The 12,826-nt window shown below is 37.5% G+C and overlaps 1 protein-coding gene across 1 annotated transcript in view; it reads left to right on the top strand.

Annotated features, from left to right (window-relative positions):
- Positions 1-12,144, top strand: part of ZCCHC4 (zinc finger CCHC-type containing 4) — a 36,426-nt gene extending 24,282 nt beyond the window's left edge. The window contains exons 4-16 of the mRNA XM_026846944.1: positions 1-43; positions 359-477; positions 1,810-1,892; positions 2,580-2,855; positions 3,372-3,452; positions 3,748-3,820; positions 5,401-5,551; positions 6,052-6,152; positions 8,067-8,188; positions 8,802-8,877; positions 9,371-9,422; positions 10,162-10,306; positions 11,912-12,144. Coding sequence (XP_026702745.1) covers positions 1-43; positions 359-477; positions 1,810-1,892; positions 2,580-2,855; positions 3,372-3,452; positions 3,748-3,820; positions 5,401-5,551; positions 6,052-6,152; positions 8,067-8,188; positions 8,802-8,877; positions 9,371-9,422; positions 10,162-10,306; positions 11,912-12,035 — 1,446 coding nt within the window. The 3' untranslated portion in view covers positions 12,036-12,144. The remainder of the gene's footprint in view (positions 44-358; positions 478-1,809; positions 1,893-2,579; positions 2,856-3,371; positions 3,453-3,747; positions 3,821-5,400; positions 5,552-6,051; positions 6,153-8,066; positions 8,189-8,801; positions 8,878-9,370; positions 9,423-10,161; positions 10,307-11,911) is intronic.
- The last annotated feature ends 682 nt before the right edge of the window (positions 12,145-12,826 follow it).

Genomic DNA, 12,826 nt, shown 5'->3' on the forward strand with positions numbered 1-12,826 from the left:
GCCCTGCTCGGCCTGGCGCCCAGCGCTCCCAGCTGCCCGCACGGTGAGGCGGGCGGCGAGGAGGCACCTCGGGCGGGATGGGGGCCGGGCCCCGCCGAGGGGAGGAGCGGGCCTGGCCGGGGGCTTTGAGGGGCCTGACCCAGGTGGCCGCAGTTGCCAGCGGGTGGGGGGCTCGACACCTCCCTGAGCGTCTCTGTTGCTCGTCTTTAGCTGCTTTCTCGGCTCCTCTGCCAGAGGTTGTGTCTTGCAGCAGCCTTTGTTAATGTTTCATTCTGGAAGCCTGACACTTGCAGTGGAGGCATTAAAACAGATCTGTTGGTGGCCCGTGTGTCATCGTATAATTACGTTTCTCCTTTAGGTCCTGCTCTTCTGTTTGTAAAGACCAGCCAAGGAAAAGAGGAAGGACGAAGATTTTATGCTTGTTCAGCTTGTAGGGATAGAAGAGATTGTAACTTTTTCCAGTGGGAAGATGAGAAGGTAAGGGAGCACTACTTAGGACTATAGTAAATATTGGGGATTTTTTTTTTTTTTCTATTTAATAGAAAATTGGGAGAAAAAAAGTATGTTCTGGAAATCTGCAGCAGTTGATGTTTGGTAAACATTCATAGTTTATGTTTAGCAGAGCACTTATTTCTGTCAGGAGAACCTCTTTCAAGTGTAACTTTCAAGGAAGGCTGTGTACATTTGGAGCAAAACTGGCATTTGTTACTGTATTGACAAAACATGAAGGTATTTAAGTTAAGGAGCTTGCCATACTATGCAGTGTTGAACAAAATAGGGTAGTTCTGATCCTGAGACGTCTTCATTTTCTATGATTAAGACAAAATCTGGTGGATACAGGCAAACTGGGATATAGAGAATAGTGAGGTGGTGGGGATCAGCATGATGCTCAGTAGTCTCAGAACATCTGCAGCAATTTCTTGTCTTCTAAAGAACTTTTGTCAGATAATTGCAGGGTAACAAAACTGGGATTGATATATTCATGGAGAGTTTGCTGCAGTTTTTGTCCAGTACATCTTGTGTTACTTTTTCTGTTTCCTAAATTAGTATCTTATGCTGTGGTCATTGTCTTCAGCAGGCTGGCAGGCTGGAATTTAATCGGGTTCATAAGCAGTTCATTGCTGTGCTTGTTACTACTAAAATTCGTATAAAGAGAAAATGAGGTGGTTAATCACTCGTCTATGTAGATTTAAATGTTATTCCTAATGAAACTTGATTGTTACTTGTATCATGGTGTCTTTTGTTCTATTGAATTTTACTATGTCCCCCTTTAAACAAATCAGTTCCATAAGTTTTGAGCAAATATCTTGAAACGCTGTTAACTGTGAAACTGTAGGTATGTTTTGTGGGAGCAGAGTAGAAGACTGAGAGAAGAGCTGTCACGCTTTTAAAATAGCCACACTTCAAAGACTTGGGCAACATTTCTACTGTCATCAGTTGTTCAGGATCAGTTCATAGTTCCTCAGAGGGAATGCAACTGCTGGCATGCATTAATGGAAATTATACCTCTTCTATCCTCATCCTAATCATCTTTTGAGATTTTCCCAGATGTGGTAGAAGAATGAAATGCTTGTACTTATTTTTTGCACAGTTTAAATTCACAGTGAGAGACCCGTGTTGTTTTGCAGCATGCCTCTGTACTGCAGTCATGCTTGTTCTTCTGAAACAACAATTCAAAGAATGTGGTAATTTTTCTATGCAGAGAACATGAGACCTTCGATCACCCTTTTTGTTTAATATTGCATGTAATGTGCAATACAGAGTGATATCTGTTCATTTTGTAACTTTTTATATACTTATTTTTTACAGGTGTCAGAAGCTAGGCTTGCCGCACGTGAAGAATATAATAGAAATCATCAGCCCTCTTTTACACACAGACAGAATGTGGAAAGGTATTGTTATGTATATTTTATTGGGTAAAAATCAAGTAATAATGAGCTTAGGAAGGTAGAGATAATATTTTAGGATTCTTTAAAATTATAAAAACATGTCAGAGGGATTTGGAAGAATAAGAACTCGTTGGCTGCAATGGGTAAATAGCACGAAACATCTAATTAGAGCATGATAGCATAGTATTTGCAACCAGGAGCTGTTTGTTAGGGGTTTTTTTTGGTATATATAGTTCTTCTTACATTAGTGCTTGTGATGTACTAACAACAGGACAGTAGAAGTTTAAGTTCAAAAAATTATTCCTGACTTTAGTATGCAAAAGTAACAGGCTTTGTGAAAAGAAGCAAAAGTAATATGGTAACAAACAACATCCGTTTTGTGGATAAACATACAGGATTGCTTGCTGGTAGTTGATATGGAGTCTTTACTTTTAGTCCTGTTAGTTTATGGGGATTCTCAGTATATTTGGCCAGAATATTATATGGTTTTCAGTGTCCTTTAAATATTTTTTCCCTGAATATTACTTAATTCACATGTAGATAGTGGGGTTTTGCAAGTGCAGCTTAAACTACATTGTCTGTTTAAATGTTTGAACTCTTAAAATAATGAAACGCCCTTCATAGGTCCCCTTCGTGTCTTTTGTAGAGGCTTTGTCAAAGTTTGTTCCCTATTGTCTTTTGTATTTAAAGGTATGAGAATTTTGTTCTGTTGCCATTATCAAAGAGGAGGTTTTGCCAGGAATGCCAGCAATTGCTATTGCCAGCTGAATGGGAAACACACTCGGATCACCAGTTCCAGTCTGATATCTCCACTGCCCAATTAAAAAGTCCCAGTCAACTTCTTTATCCACTGGAGAATAAAAAAACAAATGCGCAGTATTTATTTGCAGACAGAAGTTGCCAGTTCCTACTGGATCTTATTATTGATTTAGGATTCAGACGAGTGCTCTGTGTTGGAACACCCAGGTACGTCAGTGAAAGTTGTTACACTTTCAAATAATACTTCTGTCTCAAGTGCAACTTACTAATATTTAAATAATTGAGGATTTTCCCATAATAAGAGGTTCACTATGCTTTAACTGGTTGGGATTATCCAAACATCTGGTGGGGTCTTGCTTTGAGCTCATAATATACGGGAGAGGACTGTGGCTGCACTGCAAGTAACACACATACACACTTTAAATTACCTGCCTTATATCTTACAGAAGTGACTATGAGTTACTTTTGCTTATGTTTGGGGATTTTTTTGTGCATGGTTATCCAGTAGGTTCCACTGACTTTTTTCATCTTTTAAGACTGAAGTATTTTTCTAACTGTGAATATTAGCCAAATAGAATAATCCAAATTCAGATTACTCCATTTTGGGTTTAGGTTTATCTGTTTGTTTTTAGGTTTAGTAAAGAACTAGTCACTCTTGTCTTGCTAGCTAATTTCTGAAGCCAATGATTATGTGTTAAATTCTTTGCTCCAATTATACTTCAGGCTTCATGAAAAGATCCAGTCAAAAGCATCACAAGAAGAAGATTTCAGAGTTAGAAGCCTTCTGCTAGATATTGATTTCAGGTAGGTTTTGACAAATATTTATCTGTCTGAAGAGTACCTACAAAGATTTGTGTTCTTACTGCTTTAAAAGATAAACCAATGGTTGTTTTTTTGCATTTCTGTTCCTGCACATATACACAAATAACATCTAGTTTATGAGAAAAGTAATTACACTTTTTTTTCCCAGTATTGGTATGTGTTGTCAGTAATCAGAACCCAAAGATGTTTTTCTTAAGGACTTGTTTTCACTCTAAATGCCCCTTAGGGCAGTCAAGAAGTTGTTTATATTTTTCTACTGTTAAAACTTATTTTACAGGTATTCGCAGTTTTACACAGAGGATGAATTCTGCCACTACAACATGTTTAATCATTATTTTTTTGGTGGAGAGGTAAGGCCAAGTATTTCTTGAGTGATTTGTAAAGAAGTACATGTTGTTGATGCAGAATTTTGTAAGAAAGTCAGGGCTAGTCTAGTAGGAAAGAACTATCATGAGATAAAAATGGTCAACAGTACTAGAAATCAAAGAATAACAGTGCCTCTTCTGTAATGCTCTCCCACTTGATTCAAAGATAAAGTTGCCAATTAAATTTATGCTAACTAATGTTACTTACACACCTTAACTGATGCTTTTATTAAAATGGCAGCCTTGTGTAAGTTGTTGCCTTATATAAGTATTCATTAGCCGTGTTCTTGTATTGCTACAAAAGAATTAATTGTTTTGTTCCTGGCCTTTACAAATCCAATGGATACCATGGGACTTACTCACTGGTACTTGATGTAGGAGGGAAGAGGAGGTTTTTTTGCTTTATTTCAGGCAAGCAAGGTCAAAAGTTTAACCTTGTCATATAATGAGGTTGAATTAGTGTAATGGTTAAAGAAAATGCTGAATTTCTTGTTTCTTTTTACATGTCACATTAAGTTCTTAATTTTGAGTTTATTAGGAAACCATCAGCTGTAGTAGGATATTTATTATAGCAGAGAATCACAGTGTAATTCAATTCCAAACATTAATTTATAACATTTATTCCAATAGTATATCCACTCTTTGTTCTTTTTCTGCCATTATTAGTAAGACCACTGATTTGCATGAACAGGTTTATTGCGATACCTTTCACACTGTGTAGATAATTTTCAGATTTTTTTTCATTATAAAGGCTAATTTTGAATGGTATCTTGAAAATAAAAAGAATCGCCTAGAATGAAATGGGAGGCTGGTCTGAAATGCTTACCTTTGAATTTTTTTAATCCATTACTGTATTCAAGTTTTGTATTTTTCAATTAAAAAAATAGACTCTGTTCATCTGCATTATGCATTATAAACATGGTAGTGTTCTTTTCAAGGTGTGAAAAGGTGACACCTGTAGTGACACAGTATTACAGTGTACTCAAGGACTGAATTGCAGCACATTTGAAGGTATATTAGTGTTAAAAATGTGGTTTGGCAAGGCAGTAGAATCTAAGTAATAGAGGAGAGAACACTGCAAGATGGCAGTGAATACATAGCTTTTTACATTTCCTTTAATAATAGAGTCCAGGTTGGATTGCTAAAATTCAGACATTTTATAACTACTATGGATTTAATTGATTTTTTGAGGTTTTTCCCATTACTTTGATAATGCTTTACAGAATAAAACTATAGGGCATGAATAAAATGTATTCTGAGCCTGCACTTTGCTTTCTTGCTATGAATAACATCTTTTTTCCAAGTTAAATTTAGTACTCTTTGGAAGAAGACTGTCTTGGGAAGCTTGAACTGTATCTGCCCTTGATACATTATCTCTGACTGAACAGGGCACTTCTTTGCAGTGCTTCAAATCTAGTTTTTTTTAAACACTATACAAGAGGAAATACACAAGAGGAAATAACTTCCTTTTTGAAAGCTGAAACTTCTAAAATAATTACTGCCAAAGACAATATTTTTACAGTTCTTGAATCTACATTTCTGGAATTAACCTCTGTTTCTTACAGGATTCAAGTGAAACTTGTAGGAAATTCTTGTATCAAGACAATGGTGAAAGAGTCATTATGGTAACTGATCCCCCATTTGGAGGTTTAGTGGGAGCACTGGCTTCTAGTTTTAAAAAACTGATGTCAATGTGGAAGAAGACAGAAAAAGAAGGTATGTGTTACAACCAGATTGGTGGGTTGAGCTGTAACATCACTGTAAGAAAAAGTACCTAGTTAAAAGTCAGTGATTCTTGCTACTCAGGTGAATGTGAACACACTCGTTATAGTTTCTAAAGATGAACTAGCATATATACTCTGATGATACTTTTAGTTTAATAATACCCAATTCTCTAAGTCTCTGTTAAAAACTTTTACAGTTTTACAAATCTACTTTGCAATAAAAATGTACTTTAAAGGTAGAGATGAAAAGCTATCAAACCAGTAACATTTCTTGCCAGCCTAGGTGGGTGACAGAATTTGTTAGTTAAGTGGAGCTTATAGTGCCACATATATAAAATATGCCAAAAGTTTCTGTGGCCTACAGGAGATAGTTCTTATGCCTAGCATGACACACATATGCATGTTTATGTATTCAGAACATTTAGTGTACACTTTTCATGCTTCACGTACCTTGTTTTTCTTTAATGTACATCTAAGTCTTTTCATCACTAGATCATAACAACCAAGAAATGCCTGTGTTCTGGATATTTCCATACTTCTTTGAGTCTCGTATTCTTGAATATTTCCCAAGCTTCAGTATGATGGATTACCAGGTATGACTGAACCCAGTGACTCTGTTAAATTTCAGTCATATGCAGTGTGAACAGGAGTATGAATGAAAGCAGGTATAATGGCAGCACTTCTCTGTAGATGGGCCGCCTTCTTGAACTTTAGTTTTGACATCATTGGAGGTGCTGAAAACCCTGTGGTGCTCATCATGTGAAGCCCAGATTCTGTATTTGTACTAGTTATACCTTTGATAACTTTGTCACGCTCCTGCAGTTTATTACATATCTTTAACTCATCTGTCATCTATCCGTTAACTCATTTCTTTTGCCAGGTTTTCAGTGTGACGAAATTTGCAGTAATTTTGACAGGTGCATATTACAGAGGTGGGAGGTAACCCGAAGAGTGTTTAATTTTTCCCAGATGTTGAAATGTCAGTAGCTTGGTGGGTAATGCCCTGCCCTGGTCAAAAAAAGAAAAGAAAATTAAGGTATTTCATCTCCAAAACTGCTGTCACCAGAGTAGAATTACAACAATGTAATTTTTTTGAAATTACATAATAAATGGTCAATAATCTGGCATCAGCTTCTCTAGTACTATATCTATTCTGTAAGTTGCTCAAGAATGCATACATGAGTAACTTCAGAGCACTCAATCATGGGTGTTCATGATGTCAAAGTTTTATTTTTTCGCCTAACAACTGCATGAAGTTTAACATGGGTGTTCAGAACTACGTATCTGCATCTTGTAGAACTGATGTTTGTGGAAGAAAATTGGAAACTTGTGCTAGGCTAGGTTCTGCATTCCTGCTGGTGTTGAGAGATGAGAATTTTTGTGACAAGTCTCTGAAGGCAGTGCTGGAAAAAGCAGTGCTAAATGGATTTGCAACTTTGTAATTATTCTAAGATAGGTTAAGATGCACGTTAGTTCTTGTACTGCCAATAGAAACAGCATAGTTCCATTTTTTTAATGGGTTGCTGTTTAGTAGAACAACTGTAATGTTATCTTAGATATCTCATTGCAAAAGAGCAAAAAGGGATATATAAAATAGGATTATTATAGTATTGGGAACTTAGTTTCTTGAGTCTAGCCTGATAGTGTGGTTGGTGAGTGTTGTGGTTTAGGCCCAGCTAGCAACAAAGTACTGTGCAGCTGTTCACTCACACCTTCCCCTCCAGCGCTGAGAAGGAGAAAATGAATCAAAAGGCTCAGGGATGGAGATAAGGACACGGAGGTGTTGCTTACCCATTATGGGTCACAAGCAAAATTCAGGCTTGTTAGGGGAAGAAAAAAGACATTAATTCAAACCACTTAACAACAATGGCATTTAACAGGCAGAATGGGGCAGTGAGAAGTGTTACAGTCCTCCCAGCTCCGAACTACAACAGCTGGGGCTGCTCCTTCTCACAGAGCCCGGGGGGTCCTCAGCAGGCAGATCCCTGCTCCTCTGGTGACCTCCATGGGTGGCAGGGGGGTGGCCCTGCCGTTCCATAACAAGGTAACGGGGACTCTCTGCTGTGGCGCACCTCCCCCCCTTCCTTCTTCTCCCTTCCACTGACCTCGGTGTCGTTCTTGTAGCACCTCCTTATAAGTCCCTCAACCCCTCTCAGGTTCTCCTTCTTAAATACATTATTGAGAGGTGCGGCCACCATCGATAATTGGTTCAGCCTTGGCTGGAGGCGGGTCTGACTTGGAGCTGGAGGACCTTTGAGAAGCTTCTCACAGGGGGCCGCTGTTGTAGCCCCTTCTCCTGCTACCAAGAACCCTGCCACACCCAGCAAACCAAAAATAAATGAGACAAAATACTTGCTGTAGAATTTGTAATCTAATTTGGGGGTTAGAGTTTTTTTATAAAACCAAAATTTTCATAAAGCACATACAGAGAGAATAAATATGTAAATAGTTCTGCCTGTGCTTAGCATTCAGTTTAAGACTCTTTTTCTTTGGTTTTATTTTTCTAGGTAGACTATGATAATCATGCACTTTATAAATATGGCAAGACAGGTCGTAGACAGTCCCCTGTCCGTATCTTCACGAACCTCACCCCCAGTACGATTGTACTTCCTGTAGAAGAGGGTTATAGGTAAGATGTATTAACACTCAAGTGACTGAAAGAGAGTTCTTAATTAGGGCATAAAATCTCTAAAGGACTTTGGGATGGTGCTGTTCAGTATTGTCACGTCTAACTTTTGGATGCCAGGCTCAAGACCGCATCTCTGCATCTCGTTCTAATGTTGCATGTTCTGTAAACTGGGTAGGAGGGCTGGGCACCTAAAAAGAGGCTTACATTTTCCAGTGTGGAATGATGAGATTCCTCAGCTTATCTGCAGGAAGTGCTGTGTATGCTTACAAGAGGGATTTACAGCTATGCCTGATCATAGCTTGGCTGAGGCAGTAGTTAATAAAATGAACACCAAGAGAAGCATCAGGGACAAAAGAATGGATTTAGTTTGATTTACTGCTGATAGTGTTACTGATTTGAGTTTAAGCACCTGAATTTTACTGTTTAGATGTACTGTGTCTGGATGATTTTGAGGTTCTGAGCCTAAGTGATGATTTTGTGCATCAGAAACATCATCTTAAATTTAGGAAAGTGATTTTGCAATCCTTGTATTTATTGTTGAGCTTCTATAAAATTAATTCATGTTGCTTTATGAGCAAGTAGTGGACCAGTACATTTATATTTTTTTACCCAGGTTTTGCACTATATGCCAGCGGTATGTTAGTTCTGGTAACCAGCACTGTGAGATATGTAATTCATGTACGTCAAAAGTAAGTATTTTGACTGCTTTCTGGATGGCAGGAATACTCAAATAATAACTTCTGTAGTATTTGCTCTGGTAAAAACCCATTCTGATACTGATTTCCTTGGGAAACTGCAGACAGTTCAGTTGCAAAGACTTCTTATTAACTTCACAGGACTTCATTCTTAACCCACTGGGAATTAATTTATCTTCCCCAATTTCTTTGTGTTGGAAAGAGGTCAGGAAAAGTTTACTACTTGCCACTTACAATTTACCTTATTGGTCTGTTGACACATACATTTCTTCTTATGTTTCAGAAGCTGTAGAAGTTGCTGATTTCAAAATGTAGCCATTTTGCTGCAGTTGTCACAAATTCTCAGGACTCTTGTTTCTAAGTTACAGTCCTTCCTTCCTACAGAGGACTTGTAAATAATGGGGCCATACATCAGTAGTTCCATTTTGAGATACAATCAGTGTTTTTTTTAAAACAAACAAACAAAGAATTTATTCCTCTTTTGTAGGATGGTAGACGATGGAAACACTGTGTTCTTTGCAAAAAATGTGTAAAACCCTGTAAGTACAGCAAAATATTTTCTAAATAAAAGTACACTTATTGTTTAAGCTATAGTCCAAAGAAACTTGAGATTACAAACCAGAGAAAATATTTAGTAAAAGAAATAAAATGTAATCTTTCAGAAGACATAGAGTAAAGGAAGAATTTAAATTTCACATAAGTTATTCAATAACTTGGGTATATTTGCACTGTGTGGAAATGCGATAAATCCTTGTCAAAACTTACTAAATCTCATTTGTTATAGGAAAACCTAAATATTTTTATTTTTTTATATGTTTCCTAATTTTGTAAACTTTTTCATTAGGATTTCATAAATAAATAGGCAATTATTAAAATGTTTGAGAGGTCATGGTCAAACTTGTTTCATACACAAATGCAGTTGTATTTATAGCTGTGTATTTATAACTGAAACAATCATTGTTGTTAACAATGCAGAAATCACAGTTTCTAAGTCCATTTTAACATCTGGACTATTTTTCATGTTAAGATCACATACAGCATAGTAGTTCTAATGGCAATATAATTCAGTAATTACTGAAATAGTTACACAGTATATCTAATGAAGAAGTACCTGGCTGCCTTATGAAATGTGGTAAGGGACCAGAAACTGACTACATCCATCTCTTAAAACTAAAACAAAATTAAAAATCTGGTAATATAGCCTATATTTAAAGCTTAGTTTCAGAATGATTATTCTAAACCTTTTCAAGGTCATAAATCATGTTACTTATTTTGCAGCTTGGTTTCACTGTAACAACTGCAACTGCTGTGCTCTTCAAAACCACACCTGTGAGAAGACTGTTGCTGGCTGTTTTGTTTGTGGCAAGGCAGGTCACAAGCGCAGTACCTGTCCCAGTCTCTCGGGCACCAGAACAGCCTACCAGTAAGTGTGATATTGCATTAATATAATAAAAGATATCATTCAGTTGAGATTAGATTTTATTTCATGGAAATGATTTAAAAAGAGGTAATTTTTGGCTTTGGGTGCTGATGTCAGGTTTCACTATTGCCCACTTGCTGTTTTGCTGGGGAGTGTTTACTGAAGGGGAGGATACGATAAAAGGCAGGTCACTTACCTGTGGCTTTTCTTTCCAAACTGAATTACATGTATTCCAAACTTGGTGAATGGTGCGTGGGATAGCTCTGTCAAGAAGATTCAGAATTAAACACTTTTATCCCTGTCAGATTCCTCATGAAAGAGCAGAGAAAAGAGTCACTGCACTGTTTTCATGGCTTCCTGTCTCTTTCTTCATTGTGGCATCTTTTTTTTTCCTTCTGGTATTTCAGGCGCTCTCTGTAATATGGTCTAAATCTCCACCATGTAAGATCTGTATCAATGAGCGTCACGTTAACTACTTTATTGTGCCACGATTGTGCTCCTGTAACATACCCCGAGCACATACTTGTATGTCTCAAAAGACAAAAAGAAATTGTGTGATGGTCTTCAGGGGATTTTCTAAGACGATGCAGCAGTTGGCTCAGTCTTTCTAGTTTGGAGTAGTTGGCCTGCACTTCTGTAACTTCCTCTCCAGAGTACATGGGTTTGTTTGTGGTTCCTGACTTGAATGGCTGTAGCAGTGGAAATGCAAATCTTCCCTCCCAAAAGAAGTACCTCTGTTGCATAGTGAGATTCAGATAGTTAACCTTTTGGCTCAGCATCAAGAGATCAGCAGATGCCTGCTGGATGGTAGAGCACTACAAGTACATTGCTTCATGTCCTGTTGTGACACTAATCTGAGTTTTGGTTATGGAGTATTAGAGATAAAAGGTAGCAATATATCATTTTACATATCTGTCTTATAAATTCCCTCCCTTAATGTTTTTTTCTTTGCTTAAAAAAAAGTTAAAAGGATACTAAAAGAAATTAATGAAACTCATCTGTTTCTTCTGTCAAGTAAGGTATTATTCTGTCCGTTGTATGAGAACAGTTTAGTCCTTCAGTTATTTCTTTTGCTGATTTATTGCAGAAGATAATTTAGGTTTCTTTTTCTAATAAAAACATACGCATGTTTTATTTGTTAAAATTACTCAGTGTTTTGTGTTAGGAAATACATCCTTTGTCAGAGGCAGAAAACAATACACTTAATGGTTATTTAGGTCTTGTGTTATTTGCAGGAGTCTTCATAATGTTGTTAAACTTTATGTACTTTCTTCTAAGCCTTTCTATTATATATTCATGCATTCTGTACTGAGCACGAGTCTATGTGCTTTTTTGTACTTGGTGAGTGGCATTTGTTAAGTTGTCTCTCTATATTTAAAGGTAAATGCTGAATAAGTGCATAAATGAAAAATAATGGCAGTAAAGTGGACAAACAGTTTTAGGAAGATTAAATGTCATAACATTGTCAGATGGAATGTTCCTTGTGCTTCTTGTGACAGTATTTCTGAGTTCATATACTTACATGAACATATTATTTAAAATACCAGCAAATACAGAAGTACATTCTACATTTTTTTCTAATCTGTTTGTTCCTTTTTTGCTTTACAGAGGCAACGAAAAGCAAAGGAAAAAAACTCTAAAGAGGGTAAAGATGGGGATCTGTAAAAGATCAGTTATGAAGCATGCCATATTCTCCAGGAAGAAAGTAAAGAATAAGAAAAAAAAGACATGACTTTGCTTGCCAATACAAAGTTACTAATTTTTTTTTATGGCCAGCCTTTGATTCCATTTTCTAAAAATGTTAGTATTAACATCCAAAATAAAACCTGATGGAATTAAAAGTGGCATTTCTTTTACTGTACATCATTATGGACACACACAAAAAAAGGCAAGTAAATCACACACCATGTATTTGTATAATGTAACAGTTGTGTTTAGGACTTGCTATTTGTCTGATTTAGCGGGAGTCTGCAGTTAAGGGAGGGGTACTGCGGAGAGGTGAGGTGGATACGGTTCCTTTGTGGTAGCTACTGGGGGACTTGGGGCAAGGGAGGAAGTGCAGTTAGGTGCTGGGCAGGAACATGTTCTTCGGAATCCCAGATGTGTCGGTTCCTGTCCTCTCACAGTATGGTTTGGGGTTTTCTTGAATTTTCTCTCCAAATGGAAGAAAGCCTAAGAACAAAACCAAAAAGAAGTAATGCAGAAGCTTAGTAAGTGGAAAAAAGGTGACCTTGTTATGTATATTTAAATTTATTTTTAAAGCACTTCCATGAGTTAAATTTTAAAAAAAATCATTAGTTTTAATATTTTGCGTTGGCACTGCTGCCAGAGGTGGGTTACGTTGTACAGACGGTTGAACTGAGGGGGTGTCAGCACCGGAACAACGGAGGTTTGTGCGGCAGGAGGAGGGATGAGTGCGTGCCCTTACCCTGCGCTGCCGGGCCCAGGCGGGGCTCTCCCCGGGCGCCAGCGGTCAAACGCCGCCACCACCCGGCCGGGGCCGGGGCCCTCAGGGCATTACCT

The sequence above is a fragment of the Athene cunicularia genome, assembly GCF_003259725.1.
Source record: "Athene cunicularia isolate RWA chromosome 4 unlocalized genomic scaffold, athCun1 chr4_part1, whole genome shotgun sequence".
Classification (NCBI taxonomy): domain Eukaryota; kingdom Metazoa; phylum Chordata; class Aves; order Strigiformes; family Strigidae; genus Athene; species Athene cunicularia.